We start from the raw sequence: 20,022 nt of genomic DNA, 5'->3' as shown, positions 1-20,022 counted from the left end.
GAGGAAGAACAAGTATACGATTTGGAAAGTCTTCTAGGAAGCTCCCAAGAAGAAGGCTACAAAATTGTCAAAGGTAATTAGAGATGATGCAGGATCCAGGAAGATACAGGTAGCTACACCAGCAGTGGACAAGTATGAGGATGAGATTAAGGCAAAGGAATATGATTTAGAGACATTTGATCTTGGTCCACTTACCTCCGAGCAGGCCATGGAAGCTGATTCAGTGAGAGCACTTATTGATAAACTCAAAGAAGAAATGGAAAAGAATAAGAGGCTAGAAAGGGAGGTTAGCGCTTGGAGGAATTATTTTAGCCACCTTAATCAACCATTAAGGCGACAAGATCCAGCAATATCACCTTTGCATGCACTTCCTCCTGAATCAATGAATGAGGCAGAAAAGATGAACAACTTAGCCCAACTCATGAGTTCATGGATTGATGAATCTTACAAGGTAGCCATTGAATTTGTAACAAGAATGATGAAGACAGTCCATAGGGCTATCCAAGTCCTTGAGATCATTCATAATCTATTGATAATTGTAGATGCATTCACTCACACTAGAGACATTGTCATCCCGATCTTACAAGTGATAAGAAGGACACCAAGGCAGGTTTTAGCACAAGAGAAGATAATGAATGGAGGAACTCATAACCTTCTGCAATGGTCAACTTTGCTCCAAATGAAGGAAGTTCTTTTCGAAGACATCAATACCAGATGTAGCCGAGTTGAAGGCACTATCCACCCTATTCAAGACAAGGTGTTTGATGTATTATGTACAATCCTTGACAGAAGGATAGAGATCGAAACAGACGTGGATCTCCAAGAATTGGAAGACAAGATCAAGGTTATTTTTTGCAAAGAGGAGAACATGATCACAGACAAGCAACGAGATGAGATGTATGCTACTATGTTCCTGATCGAGAAAACAAAAGAACTAGAGAATGGGTGGGAGATGACCCTTCTTGCAGCGTATGATCAAGCCCTGCACTTGGAGGAGTGAATGAAGAACCTTCATGAGATCCCCATTGCAGATATTGAAGGGATTATGTCCAAATTCATTGAATATGCCAAAAAAGAACATAGAAAAGGGAACAAAATTCTAGATGAGAAGTTGTTGTAAGATGATGTGGCAACTCGATTCCTATTGGGCTATGTTTCCTCATTATTTGTGCCAATTTCTATTGGCTATGAATTAATAATGTTTATCTAAATGGGGTCTTTTTGTAACAAACCCTAATTAGGGTTTAGGTGTGTCAAAATATCAGCCTTTGATCTTCTTTAGATCCAGGTCGTTCATTGTATTTGAAAGTGCTATATAAGCCCTCACTCAATTCATTCTAAGAGGTTAGATTTAGAGAAAAAGATTAAGATTGTTAGCAGCAGAGAAAGAAGTAGTGAAGAGAGAAAGTTGAACAATTGTTGTTTTATTTTGCTATGAGATCAATGAAATATTGAAGTTATGGTGTTTTATTGCAATCCTTGTGGCTATCTTCATGGTTGTTTATCTTCTTGAATCACTCTTAGTAAAGATAGTACTTAAATTTTAGAATTAGATTGAAGGACGAATGTTGTGTTTGATCTTTGGTAAAACTCATAGTCCAAACCACTAGCTCCATACTAATTGTTAGCACGCCTTGTGTGGTCTACTGGAGATATTAAGATTGTTTCAAGAGTTCAATCATTGTTGGAGATATTGATATGTATCTTAGTGATAGTATCTATTCCATTGATGATTCGAAATCATTGAATCCCCTTAGAAGATCGCATCAATTCCAGTAGAGTTGTAATCTTTTGGCAATACTGAAATTGGTAGAGTTTTACCAAGATCACTCCTCATTTAGTCATTCCTAGGCTTAGTTTAGTACCACCTCCTTAAAACCCTTACCTTTTACCTTTTTTGAAACATCAAGTAAAGTTAGGAGAATTTAGTTTCCTCATTGAAAAGTAGTTGCAAGAACAAGCTTTCTTAAAAAGTACATAAGGCCCCTTGTAAAACAGCAAACACAACGACCACTAGTGCTTATCCACGAGTAGAGAACCTACATAACAAAACCTTGGAGTTTCTCCGATTGATCCTTCTAATATCTTCAGCATTTGGGGAGCTTTATTCAATAGAGGATAAGATACCTCTAGGTATTTTATTCTGTGTTTGGTCGTGTACAAAGGACACATCAACACCATCTGACATGCACATTTTCAGCTCAGCGTCCTATTTCTCCCAAAGTAAGTACCAAAACTTACCATAAAAATATTAAAATCCCTCTCTTAAATGATGCTTTGAGGAAAACAAAAGTGAAACCATTAATTTGCGAGAGGATAATTCAGCTGCATCATTCCTTTGTCAATGGTTTTCTATATGGAATTAAAACACGCATTTTGTTAAATCTATCAAACACCACAAACAAATAATCATACCCTTTCCATGTCATAAACAACCCTTCAGAAATCCATTGAAATTCACTCCCATAAATGAGTTGGGACTAGAAGTGGCTGATAAAATTCTAATTTTCAATTATTGGGCTTACTTACATTGCATAATTTACAACTACAAACAATTTTTTTTTATCTTTCAGCACATAAGGCCAACATACATATTGCTGCAGATTGGAAACTATTTCTGTAACCCCAAAGTGACCAGCTACTCTAGAGGTATTTGTTTCTCTTAAAAACTCCAATCTCCTCTCTGTTTTGGAATCCACAAAAAATTAACTTTGGTAATCCATCCTTAAAACATAAATCACACTTTGCCTAGAATATATTGAACTTATCTTCTTTCATCTACTAAAGTCTAATATAACTCTCTTAAATCTGCATCATGCTCATAGTTCTTTGCACAACCTCTTTCCCAAATGGTTCAAGCCAAGATAAGTAAAAATAGCTGAGACCAAAGGTGACCTGGAAGATATATCATCAAGTTTATTGGTTATAAGTTCATTGTACTTAATGACCAAGTGGAACCTATTGCAAGAAGCCCATCCATTTGTAGTGCCTCAACTTTTGTATCTTCATTTAAACTATAAGATATTTTAGTTGGTGATCTAAAAACACTATGGTTTCATTGCCCAATAAATAATATTTCCATTTTTTAACCATTTGCACCAATGCACATAATTTTGTCACAAGTGCAATATCCAAGAATGGATCTATAAAATAATTCTGAATGATAAGAGATTAGCCTTCAGCCTCACAATAAAACGCCTCCATAGCATTGCCATTATCTATCTCCACCTCGATAAAAAGTTGCCAATTGGGTAACGCTGAAATAGTTGCATTACTGATTTGTTTCTTAATCCATCAAATGCCTTCAACAGCACATTTCCCCATTTAAAATTCATCTCAAGACTAGTATCAGCATGTAATGGAGTTGCAATGGATAAAAATGATTTTACAAAACTTAAGTGAATATTGAGCTTCCCCCAGAAAGCTAATTGTATCAGTTACACATGTGGACTTAGACCAATTTACATAGCCTCAATTTTTGTTGGGTCAATCTTAAACATACGATGCCATGTCCACGATAAACAAAACTCTTTTGAACAAATTCGCATTTGTTACAATTTAACTGCAGCCTGTCTCCAATAAAATCTATAATGTCTTCCACAAATGCTCAACATGCTCTTCATATGTCTAGCTTAAAACAAGAATGTCATACAAGTAAACTATGACACACACATCGGCAAGGGGGTGTAGCACTTCATTCTTATATAGAAGGACTAGCCATTCAAGTAATCCATGCCTAGTCTTGAATGTTCTTTTCCAGATATCCTCTTCTTTAACCTTGAGTCAGTGATAACCAAACCTTAAATCTAATTTTGTAAAATATTTGGCATGTTGAAGCTGATCTGAATAGCTAATTAATGTGTAGCAAAGTGTACCAATTCTTTACCATAATTTTATTTAGCACTTGGTAGTCAATGCACATGCACCAAAGACATGCCATGTATTATTTTAATCTCAACTGCTAGCTCTTCGTTGTTCTATCCCCATAACACTAATAAAGCAAATTTTCCCATAGCATTTATTAATTGTCTTGCTTGCGCAGCACTCATCCTGAATACCTTGGATATAACCCTCATACAATTTTATCATCGTCCCTTCTCCATTTTTCTTAAACCAGCATTTGTTCAATCTGCAATAAAAATTTGCATCCCATTTAGATAGAGATTAAGGGCTACCAAGAACAATCCCACATACATCTGATGGTGTAACATCCACGGTTACCTCATCCTTTAATTCCACTAAATATGCAAAACTAATTGTGCATTATGTTTTGACAAAAATTTCTACTCCCTATTTCAGCCAACCCAAAAAATATGGTTTTGGGTGCTTCATTGTTTCCAACCCAAGTTCTTGCACTAGACTTTGAGGAGTTAAATTTGGCAGAGAACTAGTATCAAAATGAGCATCATTTTTCCTTTCAGCTGAAATTTCACATGAAAAAGCTTGGTAAACTCATCCTCATCTTGAGCTTCATCACAAATCGCATTTGCCTCCTTCTACATAGTTGTACAAAATATTCAATCATCCATATCCAAAGTACATTCAATCTCCTTCACCTTATGTGAATCTTAGTTCTTTTTAAACTTTTACATGGGCATAATACCATGCAGGTGTCTTTATTATGACCCTTCTTATCACAAACATTTGCAATAGAATTTTTCTTTGGCCTTATCGTTGTTCTTCAGTCTTAGTAGAGTTTTTTTCCTTTCCATTTATCTTTCTCTTTTTGTGAATCATTTTTCTCCCAACCATATTTCTTACCCAGCTATTTTTCCTTGAACGAGCTGGATTTCTTGTTAGCCATCTCCAAACAATGGACCTGCACTTGCCTCCTCATCAAGATTTTCAGGTTTTGCCATGAATACTACCCTACAAAGATGTCTAAGCAATCCTCCAGCATACTTCATTAGCATCTCTTTTCATCACATCTCTTCCCAACTAAACTGCTTTTTTTCAAAATTCGCTTGCATTCATTGAATAGCTCTATCATCTTCATAGCCTATAGAATAAAATAGTTTGTTTTTCAGTAACTCTTTAAAATCTTCCCCATTTTGAAATGGATGAGGCTTTCATCCTTGCAAGAAAGTTACATGTGCTTTGTACCATCTTAATGCATGTCCAAATAGCTTAATCTGCTGAGAAGAACTCAATTTATGTAAGCGAAAATATATCTCCATTAGAGAGACTGATTGATCCAACTTTTATACATTTCTCTGTCGAATGTTCGATCTCTACCTTGGACTCCACTTTGAACAAAAGTGAACCCTTGTTTTCAAGGTCTCACCATGCTTATAAGTTATATGTAGCCTCGGACACCTCTACTTCCACGTTTGGGTTCTCTTGAATGCCCAATTTATGAGGTATGGTCATCAACAAACTCACACAAATATTCATTTTCCCCATATGGAAAATCACAGCAAAATCAGCCCCTAATTTCTTGAATCTCTTCTTAGCCTCATCCATACCTTTTCCACCCTCACATTCCATCCAACTTTGTACCTAATTCCAGCTATGGGTTCAAATTCTCATGAATCTCCATTACCACTAGACCATGTTGTGGACAAAGCAATACAATCCCACTAAAAATGATTTAAAATTACCTGTAAGCTTTCCAAACCGACTCTGATACCAATCTGATCCATAAATTGGACTGAAATTCCCAAAGAGCTCACCAATTACAGATTTCTAATGCAAGTTACTCACATTCTTTAAATGAATACGAAACAAGAAATACAACCCACAACCATAGCCACAACAGTAGGAGGCAGAGAAATAGAAGCATAACACTTGACAATCATAAAGACACAAGATTTGGTCTAGAGAAAACTAAAAGGAGAAAAACTCCAATTGAATAAGTTAACACTCGCCAAAATCCACTATAACCAATCAAGTAAATTAATATGAATGAATGCTGGTCTAAATCTGCCCCTTACAACTCTTCAACAAGTGACTCCATCCATCCACAAGCTACTCTGCCTCAAGCTCTATTCCCTGTACGTGACTCGTCGACAAGCTACTCTACCTCAAGCTCTATTCCTTCATGGTCTTTAATATGAAAGAATGCTCATCTAAATCTGACCTTTACAACTCTTCTACAAGTGACTCTATCCATCCACAAGCTAATAAATGGTTGAACCTAGCAACCTACATAATTTCTCTTTCAATAATGCTAAACAGGGGTGCCAACTCCCAAAATGGATTGCCAAACTCCAATAGTAGATGTTTTAACTTCCCAATTAATGAATATCAAGAACTCTACCTCTAGAAGTCAAAACAAACTAACACTTAATTGTAATCTTATTGCCACATTCATACTCTGCGTTCACCTCTATTTCCAATACCATTTGCCTTGTGACCAAACTATCAACAGTGGCAAAACTACCAATGTAAGCTAAAACTCCATATTTCAAAATTGTATACAAAAACCTCTTCCTCCCCAAAATGTTCCAAATCCCCCAAGTTTTCAACAAAACTATTAACACTTAATGTACCCATATAAGAGAAATAGCTCTCCAACACTAAAATAGGATCCACTTTCTAGATCACACAATAACGTTATGAGGCAAAAACAAAACTACTTTCCATGTTCACACTACAAATATCAGTAGATGTAGAGAAATTCCATCCTCTCATTCAATTCGATACACGATACAATAAAATTACCAAAAGCTAATAGTCTACTGAGTTGTGCTTTCGGCTTGCACATGCATTGTGGCCAATTCTGCATCTGATGGCTCAAGGTAATGACAATATTGGGGCTGACATCCCTTTTAAAAGGGACCTAAAATGTAACATAAAAGTCCTAATATCTCTAGGTAATTGAGATACCTGATTTATGAGGGGAAGAATTTGTATCCCAAACACTTCTGTTCCATAACAGCAATTATCCGACTGGATTTTCTTTGTAAATAATCTTCCTAGATCCAGCCATAGAGAAAGTTTACAACGGGTCCCTATAGCCTCTAACCAGACCAACCCTCTTACTATTTTTTTCATTAGCTCAGATTATCAAGGAGCAATTTATTGAATGCTCTATCAGCTCCATAATAGAAGGGGTGCCTAGAAAGTTGCTTATTTGTAACCTATGTCAAACATCTAACATGGAAAAAAAATTATTGTTTTGGCTTACTTTGTCTTAGACCAGAAACCAATACTATTGATGACAACAAAACCTAACTACCCACTTTCATTTCTTATTCCTGTCAGATGTATCATTCATTTGCTCCATTAAATGCTCCCTCGAAGAAGCTCTCTTGCAAACATTTGGATAAAAGATGCAAGACCAAACTGCATAAGATCTCAATAAAAGTAATAAGCCCTTGGCATAAAATGTCTTTTAATCACTGGACTGCGTGGGAGTGCCACAACATTTAGGTCATGTTACAAATGATGCCACACGACATCAAAGCTATACTCAGGTTTTAATATTTTGTACATAGATGGTGCTTTGACCATTAAAGAGATTGTACCTGCATTAAAAGAATGTCTCAACCAAGATTAAAACAAGAGCCAATGATAGTAACATCATGATTACCATCTGCTACAGCGTACAGAGTACAAAGGATTCTATATAAATCTCGAATACAGTCAATTCCCGGTCAGACAGGAAATCCTCACTCAGTTAATCAAATCCTTCCATCAATTTGATGGTTTTACTTTTTGATTCAAAATCCATCAACTACCCAGTATAATAATATCAGGGACTGGTTCCACAACCCAAATCAATATAACATCTTCCTAAGATGCATTCTGGCCAGGTTGTTATGAAAAATGCTTTCGAAATTGTCAAAGAGCAAAATAGGAATTCCAAACAGATTCATCTTAAGGAAGATATTGCCCACATCCTGAAATGGGTGAGCCAATGCTACAAAACCCAACACCAAAAAGGGTTAGTCAAAGCCAGTATGGTATTGCTAAATCTAAGCTTTTCACCTTGATAGTATCTAAAACACCAAATTGAAGAGAGGATGGAAAACTAAGTTAGAAAGGCGACAAATGGAGGTACTGGAAGCTGACAAGGGTGGTACCTTAAACACTAAAATGAAGAGCGGATGGAAAACTAAGTTTGAAAGGCTACATAAGGAGGCATTGGAGGTTATCAGGGCTGGTACAAAATTGACCATGGAAGCTCTCTTGTCTCAACTGAGAAGGAAATTTTTGTCTCTTCTTTCATGACATCTTCAAATTATGGTAATGACCTTTAAGGTTTCTGTTTTGAAAGTTAGATGGTGACCTATAGATGCTAAGTCAGTGCTTCCTAGGTTATGATTTTTGAAGGGCTCTTTCCCTGGCTTTTTGGCTAGCTCTGGTGGATTTTTCCCATTGAAATTGGGAAAATCCCATTCTTTTCTTACAAATGCTGGTCACATTTGTTTCGGTGTGAGGAACCCTTAGCATTTATTTTATCAAGCTGAAAAAATATCAGCATGCAGTCTACAAGGGATGACTATATATATATCAACATTTCGGTTCACATTCCATGATCCACCATCAAGATAATAGAGAATTAAGAGAGACGTAGTTTATAATGTCCCCTTCCAATTTTTGTCCTATAATTATAATTATAACAAATTAGTGTAGGGTTACTCTTAACTAAGTAAGGTTAATGATACTTCTTACTAGGAAGATCAACAAATTTCAACATAACTATTATGCTTAGATTCAATTATTGCAACTAATGAACATTTAGCTTTCATAATACATTTGATAACTATTATATTTAAGCTCCAATCCTTACTTCTAACCTAATCCTCAACTCTACAAAAGATGGGGAATAACCATGGTAGGGTGCTAGAAACTATCCTTCACAAATAGTGCCTTTGTATGATGTATCATGTAACACATGCCCATTCCACCGCAGGTCTTATCTATTGCCCTTGTATGATGTAGCATGGTCCATTACACCATAGGACTTACCTATCTGGCGAGGCATTATTACCGCCTCTCCCTAACATTCCCACATTCAATCCTTCTTATAGGGGCAATAGGAAAGATTAAAGATTTGGCTACCATATAACAATGTATCTTTAGTCAGGCTGGTTATAATAATCAGACGGAAAATACACACACACACATATATATAAGGCATCCTATATTATGTCACATTCCTATACCTTTATATATTAAGCAATCATAAGCGATAACATAATATGTATTATCAATGAACTGATAGGAATAACATCCATTATGCTATATCAAGCATTCATAAACAACACAGCAAGTATTCATTAAACTATGCATAAGGAACTCATCCCACAGACCCCAGTATATGATACTCTTCATTATTTCTGCCCTTTGAAAGGGACACAACCTTTCACAATCAGATCTGCACTACTGATTCCCAAATTATCCCCCCTTCAAATGAGTTCTCTTCTCCCTTTTATAACTCATATTTGGGGGAGTCGCAACTTATCGTTTCATGCCTTTTGAGCATTCATTAAATTTAATAATATTTTAATTTTATTTTTATTTTTATTCTTTTGTATTTTGATTTGATTATTAATTATTATTAAATTCTATTTCAAGGTGGGGACATTACATAGTTGTTCTTTCGTTATGTTTTCTTAAGACTGCTTGTTAGTTCTGGTTATACTTTTGTATTTTGTATTTCAAAACCTTTGGATAGGTCCCCCATAGAACCTCTAAATTTATCCGAAAAAAAACAATGTGAAGATGTTTAAATTTAATGAATCGGATACCTTAAATTAATAAGGCAGCCTTCAGAATGTCTTTCAATGAGATTATTCTTTCCAAATGTTATGCTAGATTGAACGAGACAAAAAGATGCATATAAATTGAAATCGTGTGTTGAATTATGTGATGGTCTTGAGCTAAAAACTTCAAGTTCGTGGAGCTTAACCTCAACCTCAGTAACAGCACATGTATAAATTGATTCAATACTTGCCAGATGATTTTGCATATGTCAAAATATAATTATTGTAAGTTTCCAATGCAATTAAAGTAACAGATTTAAGCATCACAGAAGGAAAAACACAACTGGCAAATTTCCTTCGAGAATAACATGAATGTATATGCCAAGCCAACAAACACTACAATACTGGCGGTATTATTTGCTGTCATTTCCATATTAATTGCATTTATTAAACTTATGCAAACACTATCAGTCTAACACTGTGTGATTTAACAAAGTAAAACAAAAGTTTTCAAAATGGTGCTTCTCACCCAGCTCTCTCCAAAAATCTAATGCAATTGCTGTTGCAGAGGAATCAAAGATCAATCAGCAAGCAGTACACAACAATGGATGTTGTTCTCGATAAAATGTAAAGATGAAGGGGTCTTGGATTTGCAACTCTGGGCCTAGTGGATATTGCAGTTGTCGATCTTACAGCTCCAGTCACACCAAACAAGAATATTTTATTTGCTGAGAATAGATCCACTGCAGCTCAGGGGTTGTTGGATGCACCTTGCTGAAAGCATATTTCATTTGAGATGTCCAATAAAACCAGTGAGGGACTGGTTTCAGCTGGAGGTGTTCAATCCAAGGAAGAGATTACTTATGAGGACAATGCAAACTTCAAACCATCACATGTGGCCCCAGTTGCAGGCACTTCAAAGCTGTAGCACAAAATGGATATCATCCTCTCATGACTCATTTCCTTTAACACGTGAAGTTTTACCATGGGCTAATCTGTAAGTTTAATTCTTTTTAGTCTGGTTTAGTAAATTTGCATTCTTGGATAATGGTAACATGGAAATGAATTTAAAATAATCAGTAGAGATCTATTCTAGTGCCCAAGAGTTTTGAGTTATTATCTAAGTCTGTGGAAGATGGGGATTTCGTTCTAGGCAAGGGTCCTTGATTCTGGGAGAGCCATGTTACATTAATAAAGCCCTGGCTTCTGCCTTTTATCTCTAGATTCTCTACTGCTGAGATTTTTCTTGTCATGCGCATCTGGGTCCATTTACCCTATCTAACATTGCATTTTTGTGTAGGTTCTTGTTTCCTAAGTATTGGGAATGCTCTGGATAGATTTATTACAATAGACCCAGCAACAGATGAACTTATTCATTTTATTGCAGCCTGCATACAAGTTGGCATTGAAATCTTGAAAGTCTTACCTGATGAAATTAGTTTAAGGTTGAAGATAGGGTATGGAAACAAGTATTGGACTACAACAATGTTTCATCTCATTGCCATAAATGCTTTCAGGTGGGACATGTCGCTGCTAATTGTAATGTTGCTAAAGCATCTGCTTCTAAAAAAGTGAGTTTGTAGGAACATGTATTCATCATCTATCTGCAAACTAACCAGTTCCAAATTCTTCTGGAGATTGGACCTGTTCATCTCCCAAGTCTCCTCAAAACACATGATCAATGCTAATATAAATTATCCCAAAAAGATCAATCTTGGAGACACTCTACTTTTAAGGCTCGCCAAACGAATCACTCACTGGTGAAGTAAGAAGCACTACCTGAACTTAAGGATGGTATTGAAGAGAATAAAGACCAAGCAAATTTGAATGGCATGCATCTACATTCTTGTACTGGTGGTAATCTTGTGCCTAATCATCCTAGCATATATAATTCTTCTTTTGATTAAAAACTTTAGTAAATATGTCCACAACAAAATCTCAGACGGATCGATCTAAATCTGCAGTAGTTCATATGCCCACTCCCCAGCCTTTTTAAGTAGGAAAGAATTTGTGGCAAGAGAGATTGATTTAGGCTGAAAAATGGGATCTTGGTAAACTGCTACAAGATCAAATTAATCAGTCACTTTCTGCAGGTCAAGAATCTTGCGAATTTGATGAAGAAGATAATAATACTGGATGGACTGAAGTGCTATCCAATAAAGTATGGCCAAAGAAAAACTGAGAGGATACATATGGTTCTCAAGTCGCAAAGGAAAAAGTGATGTTATGGTGCTAATATGTCTAGGCATTGTCTTCCTTGAAAGCCTGTCAACTTTATTTTGTTTTGCACGTGTTAAGATTTTATTTTAGTTCCCAAGGTTCGACTTCAATGCACTGTTCTGACTCCTGACCATAAATCCAAGACTCAGACTCAGTGAGGATGACTCGACTCAAGACTTGGCAAAAGGCAAAGTGAAAAACACAAGAAACCTAGAGATTTTTAAGGATTTAAAACTTGACTCATGCACCTTTTATTAATAAACCTCAAAGACACAATAACATCATCAAATAGAAGCTAATTTGATCACATACACAAGCATACATTGATCTCATCAGTATAAACACATATCATAGTTGAAGGAAATAGCACACTTAGATATATAAATATTGTCAAATGTATACAAAACTCATGGAATATGAAATCCATGACATCAAATGTTCCAAACAATATCAAAACAATAACTAGAAGTCTATGGCTTAGAGGAGCCTGCATCCTTCCTAGAAAAGCATCTACAATAGGTCCTAGATGATGTGGCATCCATAATATTTTTTACCTATGAAGATGCAGAGATTTGCTACAAGGGCTATGTATTATGTAGATTTTTATGATCATGATTCATCATTGACCTATTACTTACTTAGTCTTATAGTTTGATGGGGATTTGGGGACAACACCAAAACAAGGTTGAGAGTAGCAACCTTCGTGGGTATCTTAGGGTGAAAGAGAGAGAGATAGGCCAAGATCCTGAAGGAGAGAGGAGAGTGTGAGATAAAGAGAGGTAGAGAGAGGGGATAGAGGAAGAGTGATAGATCTAGAGTTCAAGGCACATAACATGAGTGAGATAGAGAGAGTGAGCGATATAGGAGCCTATCAATTACTGAAATTTGACTAAGTCTGAAAATTTAAAAGATCTTCTAAAACCTATAATTTGCATTACAACTCCTAGAGATCTGAAACCACTCTCAAACATCCTGTCAAGATATACATGAAATATAACTTTTAAGTATTTCATGTATATTCTGAGGGCATTTCATAAACCAAAACCACATTGAAATTTTGCGACCATAAAAAAAAATTGAGTCTAGCCGAATCTAGGTGATGAGACTCACCCAGACTCAGCTGAATCCAAATCCGGGTCACTAGGACATGCCGAGGGTGACCCGACTCGTGACTCACCAAGTCTGTACGAGTCTGGGCAAGTCTCAAAAGTATGGTCCTGATAGATCCCAAATATTCAAACCCAAAAAAGAAAAATGCCATCATGGTGTATATTACCTTGCGCATCTAATTTGCCAAGGTTTATTAGAATATTTAATTATATTTTAGTCACCTATATTTAGTTCCTTGTTTAATGGTCATTTAGCTTTTTAGTTAATTAGCTTTTAAGCTTTATTTAGCATTTAGCTTTTTCTTTTTAGTTAATTAGCTTTTAAGCTTTATTTAGTTTTCACGCTCTTTAATCTTTTACTTTAACGTTATGTTCTAATTATAGAACATCGTCTTGTAACCTCTATATATACGTGTGTATATCGTTCAATGTAATCATCCAATTATTGAATCATTCATTCAATTTATTTTTCATGGTATCAAAGCATGTAAATTCAAAAAATTCAAAAATTTTTGTTATTAAAATTTTTCGAAGTTTTTATTGAAGAGATTTTTTTAAAACTGTTTTTTTTTCTTAAAAAGAGCAGATTTTTTTGTAGGTTCAAATTTTTCCTAGGGTTTCTGCAATTTTCGACTAGGGTTTTGACCCTTCAGTTCAAGTCGAAATTTTATTCTGGTTGCAGATTCTTGGTGGGTCTTTTGAGACCTCAATTGGGTCATCGTCAGATTTTTTGGGTGCATTGTTTTCCGTGCCTCAAATTTTGAGCCGTTGGATCTGCATTTTGTTTTCAGATTTTTGGTGGGTTTTTCGAGAGCTTTTCTAGGTTGGTCTCAGATTTTTCTGGGTGCCTCGTTTTCTGTGCCTCGAATTTTGTGCCAGCAAATTTGCCTTGGAATTTAAAAACGGTTCGCAATTTCTACTATTTCTGTGGACGTTGGGATTTTGGCTATTTTTTGGGCACCGTTTATGCTGTTTTAAGTGTGCAGGAAATTTTAATTTTTGGGTCGAAATTTGTGCATTGGAATTCGTGCCTGAATTCTCCTATAGGGTTTCAATTTTTTCAGCAGCTGCTTCTATTCTGATTTTTTTTTTAAATCAGATTCTTCTGTCTCTTGCTTTCACTCAGTTGACCTTGATCAACCTCAATTTCCGTGATGGCATCATTAACCAACATCATGTTGGAACACAGTCAGAAGTTCAACGGCCCCAACTACAACACCTGGAAACAACATATGCTTACCATCTTTGAGTATCGTTGCGTTGATCAGCTTGTTTTGGGCAAGGAATCTTGTCCTACAACAGCAGGTGATGATCAAAACAAACATGATGTGAACAATCGAGGCTGTCATGCTTATCAAACTCTCTGTCACAGATGATCAACTCCCACAGGTGCCTTCAAGTAAAACAGCAAAAGAGATCTGGGATCTTTTGAAGGATCTTCACGAAACGTCCAACAAGAGCCGAGCTTTCTTTCTGAAGAATATGTTGTTTTCTTTCATGATGGATGAGAAGTCATCTATCCAGGCACATCTTACGAAGATCAAGGACATCCATGATCAGTTAGAAGCTATAGGCCGAACCATGGAAGAGGATATGGTAGTGATCACACTAAAAAGCCTTCCTAGATCCTACAAGCATTTCATTGATACGCTCAATATCTCCTCTACTAGTGTTGATTTGAAGTTTCCTGATCTTAGCAACAAGCTGCTACAATAGGATCAATGGAAGCAACAGTTTGGAAGCAGTGCTAGTTCATCCACTGAACAGGCTTTCACAGCCTCAGCTTCGCATAAGTACAAGGGTAAAGCTCCATCCTTCCAGCAGAAAGGGCAAGGCAAGGTCAACCTCAGCAGTCTTCCAAAAAGAAGAGCTTATAGTGTTCCTACTGTCATATATATGGCCATTTGGTGAAAGATTGTCGGAAATTGATAGCATCCCAGCAATCCAAACAGGGAGGGTCCAAGCAAAAAGCCAATTCTGCCACGCATCCTAATCAGAAGGAATCTGCCTTCTATGCGTTCATGGCCCAAACCTCCTCTGATGATGTTCAGTCATCAGCCTAGTACATTGACTCTAGAGCCTCTCGGCATTTCACACATCGTCGGGATTGGTTTACAGAGTACATGCCTTTCACTGATTCAGTGATCTTTGGTGGAGGTGAAGAGTATACTGTTGTCAGCAAGGGCAACGTTCAGATTTCATCTGGTGGGAGGGATTTAATATTCCTCAATGTATACTTTGTACCTGGTATGAAGCTCAATCTACTGTCAGTCAGTCAGATTATATCGCATTCACCACAGCTGGATGTCATCTTCGGGTTGCACAAGTGCAACATTGTTAACAGGGAGACTCGCACTACAGTTGCAGTTGGTATTGAGGATCATGGTCTATATAGACTTGTTGATTCTACTGATTCTCAGGAGCTTGCCATGGCAACTAGGAGTACTTTCATCAGCACTCTTTGGCATCAGCGCTATGGGCATCTCAATGTCCACTATCTCTCTCAGTTGGTTCGAGAGGATCTAGTCGTAGGATTACCTGAGATTCAAACTCAGAATCATGGAGTTTGCGGAGCGTGTCAGCCCCAAAAGTTGAACATTGGGTTGCAGCAAAGCGTGTGCTTAGATATGTGAAGGGCACTCCTGATTTTGGCATTCTGTACAGCAGAAGCAAAGATCCTAGGCTGGTTGGTTTCACAGACTCAGATTGGGCAGGTTGTGTTGATGACAGAAAGTCAACTTCTGGGTATGTTTTCAGCTTGGGTACAGGTGCAGTCACATGGACCAGCAAGAAGCAACAGGCAATAGTTGTTTCTTCGACCGAAGCAGAGTATCGAGGAACTGTTAAGGCAGCATGTGAGGCAATTTGGCTACGTAGGATGCTTGCAGACATGCAAATGTCTCAACCAAGACCTACTCCCTTGTTTTGTGATAATCAAGGGGTTCTAAAATTAGCCAAAAATCCAATTTTCCATGAGCGGACAAAGCATGTGGAATTTCATTGTCATTTCATCCGCCAGCATGTTGAAGATGGATTAGTGATACTGCAGTACATTCCTACAGAAGATCAGACTGCAGATATCCTCACCAACTCCTTGAGCCCAGCAAAGTTTCTCAAATTTAAAGGGCAGCTTGCTGTGATAGATAGCATGACCGTTAAGGGAGGGTATTAGAATATTTAATTATATTTTAGTCACCTATATTTAGTTCCTTGTTTAATGGTCATTTAGCTTTTTAGTTAATTAGCTTTTAAGCTTTATTTAGCATTTAGCTTTTTCTTTTTAGTTAATTAGCTTTTAAGCTTAATTTAGCTTTCACGCTTAATTTAGCATTTAGCTCTTTAATCTTTTACTTTAACGTTATGTTCTAATTATAGAACATCGTCTTGTAACCTCTATATATACGTGTGTATATCGTTCAATGTAATCATCCGATTATTGAATCATTCATTCAATTTATTTTTCAAGGTTTGACTTCGACATACTGTCCTAATTAAATTTACAATTGTGCTTAAGTAATAGTAGCCATATTGAAGTGGTGGAATGCTGAATGTTGGGGATTATTCTACCAAAATTGTAGAAGAGAAAGTAACATTGAACTAGAAATGTAGTGTGTATATGGAGTCGTTAAGACCAGCAAACTGATAAACATCAGGTCAGTGTTTTAGGAGGGCCTTTCAAAGATTTTGCCTCAAGCAGAAGATGCAAGCATTGTGTTCCCATCCAAATAGTTTATCAGACAAACACAAGTATCGTTCTTTAAATTTAGTCACTATGGCTACAAGATGTCCTCATAGCCTCTCCACATTTCCTAAACATTTGGAAACTTTTTTTGTTTCAGGTAACTTACTATTAGCGTAATGGAAAAGGAACAAAAGACACACATAAAGAAATGCAATTCTATCAGAAAATCAAAACGGGACTGAAAAAACATTTTACAAAACATATTTGAATAATATAATACCTGGACCAATATGAAAGGTAATGTTACACCCCGTGCTGGAGTATTTCCAGAACCATATAAATGTGCATTCCTCGAAACCAGATTTTGTATGCCTAAATACTTTGACCAAAAAGAAACCAAGCATTAATCACAAAGTGAGACATGAGTGAAAAGAAATAACAGAATGAAAGAGCATTAAAAAATTTGCAATAAAGATAACAAAACATCATGTTTTGAATATTAGAACCTATAAAGCATTATGAAATACAAAAGACAGCTTCCCCAGCATATGAAATTGTTCTTTCCTTTCAATTTGAATTTGGGAAACAGAATGAAACACATATTGCTTGGAAAAGTCTCAAGGGACTAGAAATTACTATATAACTGGTAAGATTCAAGTTGATTATAAACTATTACCTGTTCTTCAAGTTCACGTAGATAAGATGCTTTCTCCTCAATTCTACTTTTCACTAGCAACTTCTCAGCCTGTAAACATTTTCATGATACTGATCAGCAGCCCTAAATTGCATAGAATTATGCTCTCTCAAAGTGAGAATTTCTGAACATATGATACGATCAATCTATTAAACATCAGAAGGAATTACACTAGAATATCATTAGCACTTAATTCATTTATTCTTCTTTCGTATAAACACCTGTGTAAGTTCATAACCTGGATCTTTATAATGAAATTCAATTAACCATTAAGGATGTCAGGACAAACCTCAAGCTGTTCAACATCCTCTACACTAGTGCTAGGCAAACCTTTCCATTGAATTTCCTTCTTCTCCTTTGATATTATATCCATTGCCATGAGCACATTTAATGCATCATATACCCTCCGCCTAATATTTTTCTCTTCATATTGTTGCTGCAAATAAACCAAAATTAATATCTCATGTAAATGTCAATTAACTCATATTAGTTTATACAACTTGATTAAGAACGCCATAACCCATAGTAATCAAAAACCAGTAATAAAATATCAACGATAAAAAAGGGATACCTACCCTTTCTGGCGAAGCACAATTGCTGTCGACATTTACAAATTCAGCTACAAGTTCATCTGCAACCTGAAAAATGAATAAAACATTAATTATGTGAAAATTAAATAAACTAACAAACAATTTAACAGAAGTTAAACCAAAAAAACAGGATTCTTAATTATTCAAAATCAAATAACATTACTTGCTAGAAAATATATTAGAAAAAATGAGGTTAGACTGGGTAGAATATTATCCTACAATCTGTGGCTAATCCAAATCAAGTGTCCGTACTAGAGATAAGCTGTGCTGATCAAAGACTTCTGAAGAAGAAATACTTTTAAGGATCAAAAATCAGAGATACAAGTGTGTAAACTTGCTAGGTGCAAATTATTGTATTAGACTTCTGGCTTGCTAAAGCCTACAACTTACATTTTACTTCTGTAGCAGAAATTTAACCATCAGATTTTAGACAGCATTATTCCTGATGAAAATGTAAAAAGTCTATAACAAATAACTATGAAGACTATTTATTTTTCTAAATTTCTTGAAGTTGTTCTCCAACAATGGGAAAATTCCATCAGCATAAAACAGAAATGAACTATTCAAGTGGCATATAAAGCAGGGCATAAAATATGTATAGTAAACAATTAATTGCAACAAAGCATTTAACTGTACTCAAAAGTTAGGAATTAGTTACATGCCCTAAACCAGACAACACTCACATCTAACATCAGCAACCTACTAGTTGAACAAAATTAAGTGCCTTAGTTAAATCTAATCCAAAAGCAAATTTCCTATACTTAATCTATAAACACACTACCAACTACCTTCCTTCAAATTACTACCTCTAGACATTCTCATGTATACAGCTTAACAAGTCTATCATTTCAACTAATCTTGTATCATTCTCAGATTCTTATCTCCAAAATTATGTAATTCACATATACTAACTTGATCATTATATCATGCTTTTGCAATCCTAGGAAAGTTCTTCATTACTGTAATAGAATAGCTACATGGTCCAAGTGCTATAACGCTATGACACATTTTCTTCACAGATGCCTAATGAATTTCAGCTTGGTTAAAATTAATAATACGAGGGAGATTAGCAAATCGAATTACACATAAAATTTAAATAGATAAAAGCAGATTGAACGTATATGTTTAACAAATAAAAGAGGGAAATCAGCTAAAGTTAACAATAAGCAGTCAACTGTTGACATGTATTTACCTCATTATAGGTAGTCCGGCCCTTGCTTTGGACCTTCTCACAGACTGAACACAAAAAAAAAGCTAAAAGTGAGTGAAAAAATCCCCAAGTATCCATTAGTCATAGATACATAGAAACATCACTATACACGGGATTTCACAATGGATAAATTCTATAGATAACAAAAAATGATCTTTATGACGCATGAATTCAATACATGACGGATATAAAAGACTCATGGCATTCTCATTATTCTAAGCAAGAGATGTGTTTATAGGTTCAAATAAATATTATAAAAAATTAAGAGACTAAAGCACACCTTTCATGCTAAACTGTCTAAGACCCCTCCCTCCTTTCTCCCCACCAGTAACTCGTGTTCCTCTTTTCCTCTTCTTTGTGCTCCTAACATGCAAAAAACATTTGCCAATCAAACATGGTGGCAAAAATCAAGGTATTATCCTCGCATATTCAATCATTGCATAATGAGTCCAATTATGATGCCTTTTCTTTCTAATGATGTGCATACACTCCAACAGATCAGGATCATGGCAGAACCAAAATGTGGCTCACCCTACAGTCTCAGGAGAATCCATGTCAAGAGAGTCTACAGGTGCCCTTGCAATGTGCTTGATTGGTGCGACCATAGTGATTGCTGCACCATTACCTCTAGAGGGAGAGTCGATGCTTCCACTGTCCATAGATATTGATTGTCCTGATGCACATCCAGAAGTTCTTGAACATCCACCAGCCATAACATTGGGTTTGACTGCTGGATGCTCAACCTCCTGTTGCTCTGAATTTAAATGGTTCATATCAGCATTTGTTCCTGGGCAGAAAGAAATTAGTAAGTGAGATTCAAAGATAGACAACCATTGTAGTATATAACTATTATATGTAAACTCT

At 36.0% G+C, this 20,022-nt stretch overlaps 1 protein-coding gene across 3 annotated transcripts in view; it reads right to left on the bottom strand.

Moving 5' to 3' along the window:
• LOC131033844 (transcription factor-like protein DPB) overlaps positions 1-20,022 on the bottom strand; it is a 41,849-nt gene that overhangs the window by 18,454 nt on the left and 3,373 nt on the right. For all 3 annotated transcript variants that reach the window (XM_057965137.2, XM_057965138.2, XM_057965139.2), the window contains exons 3-9: positions 19,690-19,945; positions 19,439-19,521; positions 19,141-19,184; positions 17,934-17,996; positions 17,648-17,794; positions 17,341-17,409; positions 16,945-17,043 (exon numbers count right to left, since the gene is read on the bottom strand). In XM_057965137.2, coding sequence (XP_057821120.1) covers positions 16,945-17,043; positions 17,341-17,409; positions 17,648-17,794; positions 17,934-17,996; positions 19,141-19,184; positions 19,439-19,521; positions 19,690-19,945 — 761 coding nt within the window. The remainder of the gene's footprint in view (positions 1-16,944; positions 17,044-17,340; positions 17,410-17,647; positions 17,795-17,933; positions 17,997-19,140; positions 19,185-19,438; positions 19,522-19,689; positions 19,946-20,022) is intronic.

Source organism: Cryptomeria japonica, chromosome 9 (genome assembly GCF_030272615.1).
Source record: "Cryptomeria japonica chromosome 9, Sugi_1.0, whole genome shotgun sequence".
In the NCBI taxonomy this organism is placed as follows: Eukaryota; Viridiplantae; Streptophyta; class Pinopsida; order Cupressales; family Cupressaceae; genus Cryptomeria; species Cryptomeria japonica.
This window is presented reverse-complemented; position numbering and strand designations above follow the sequence as displayed.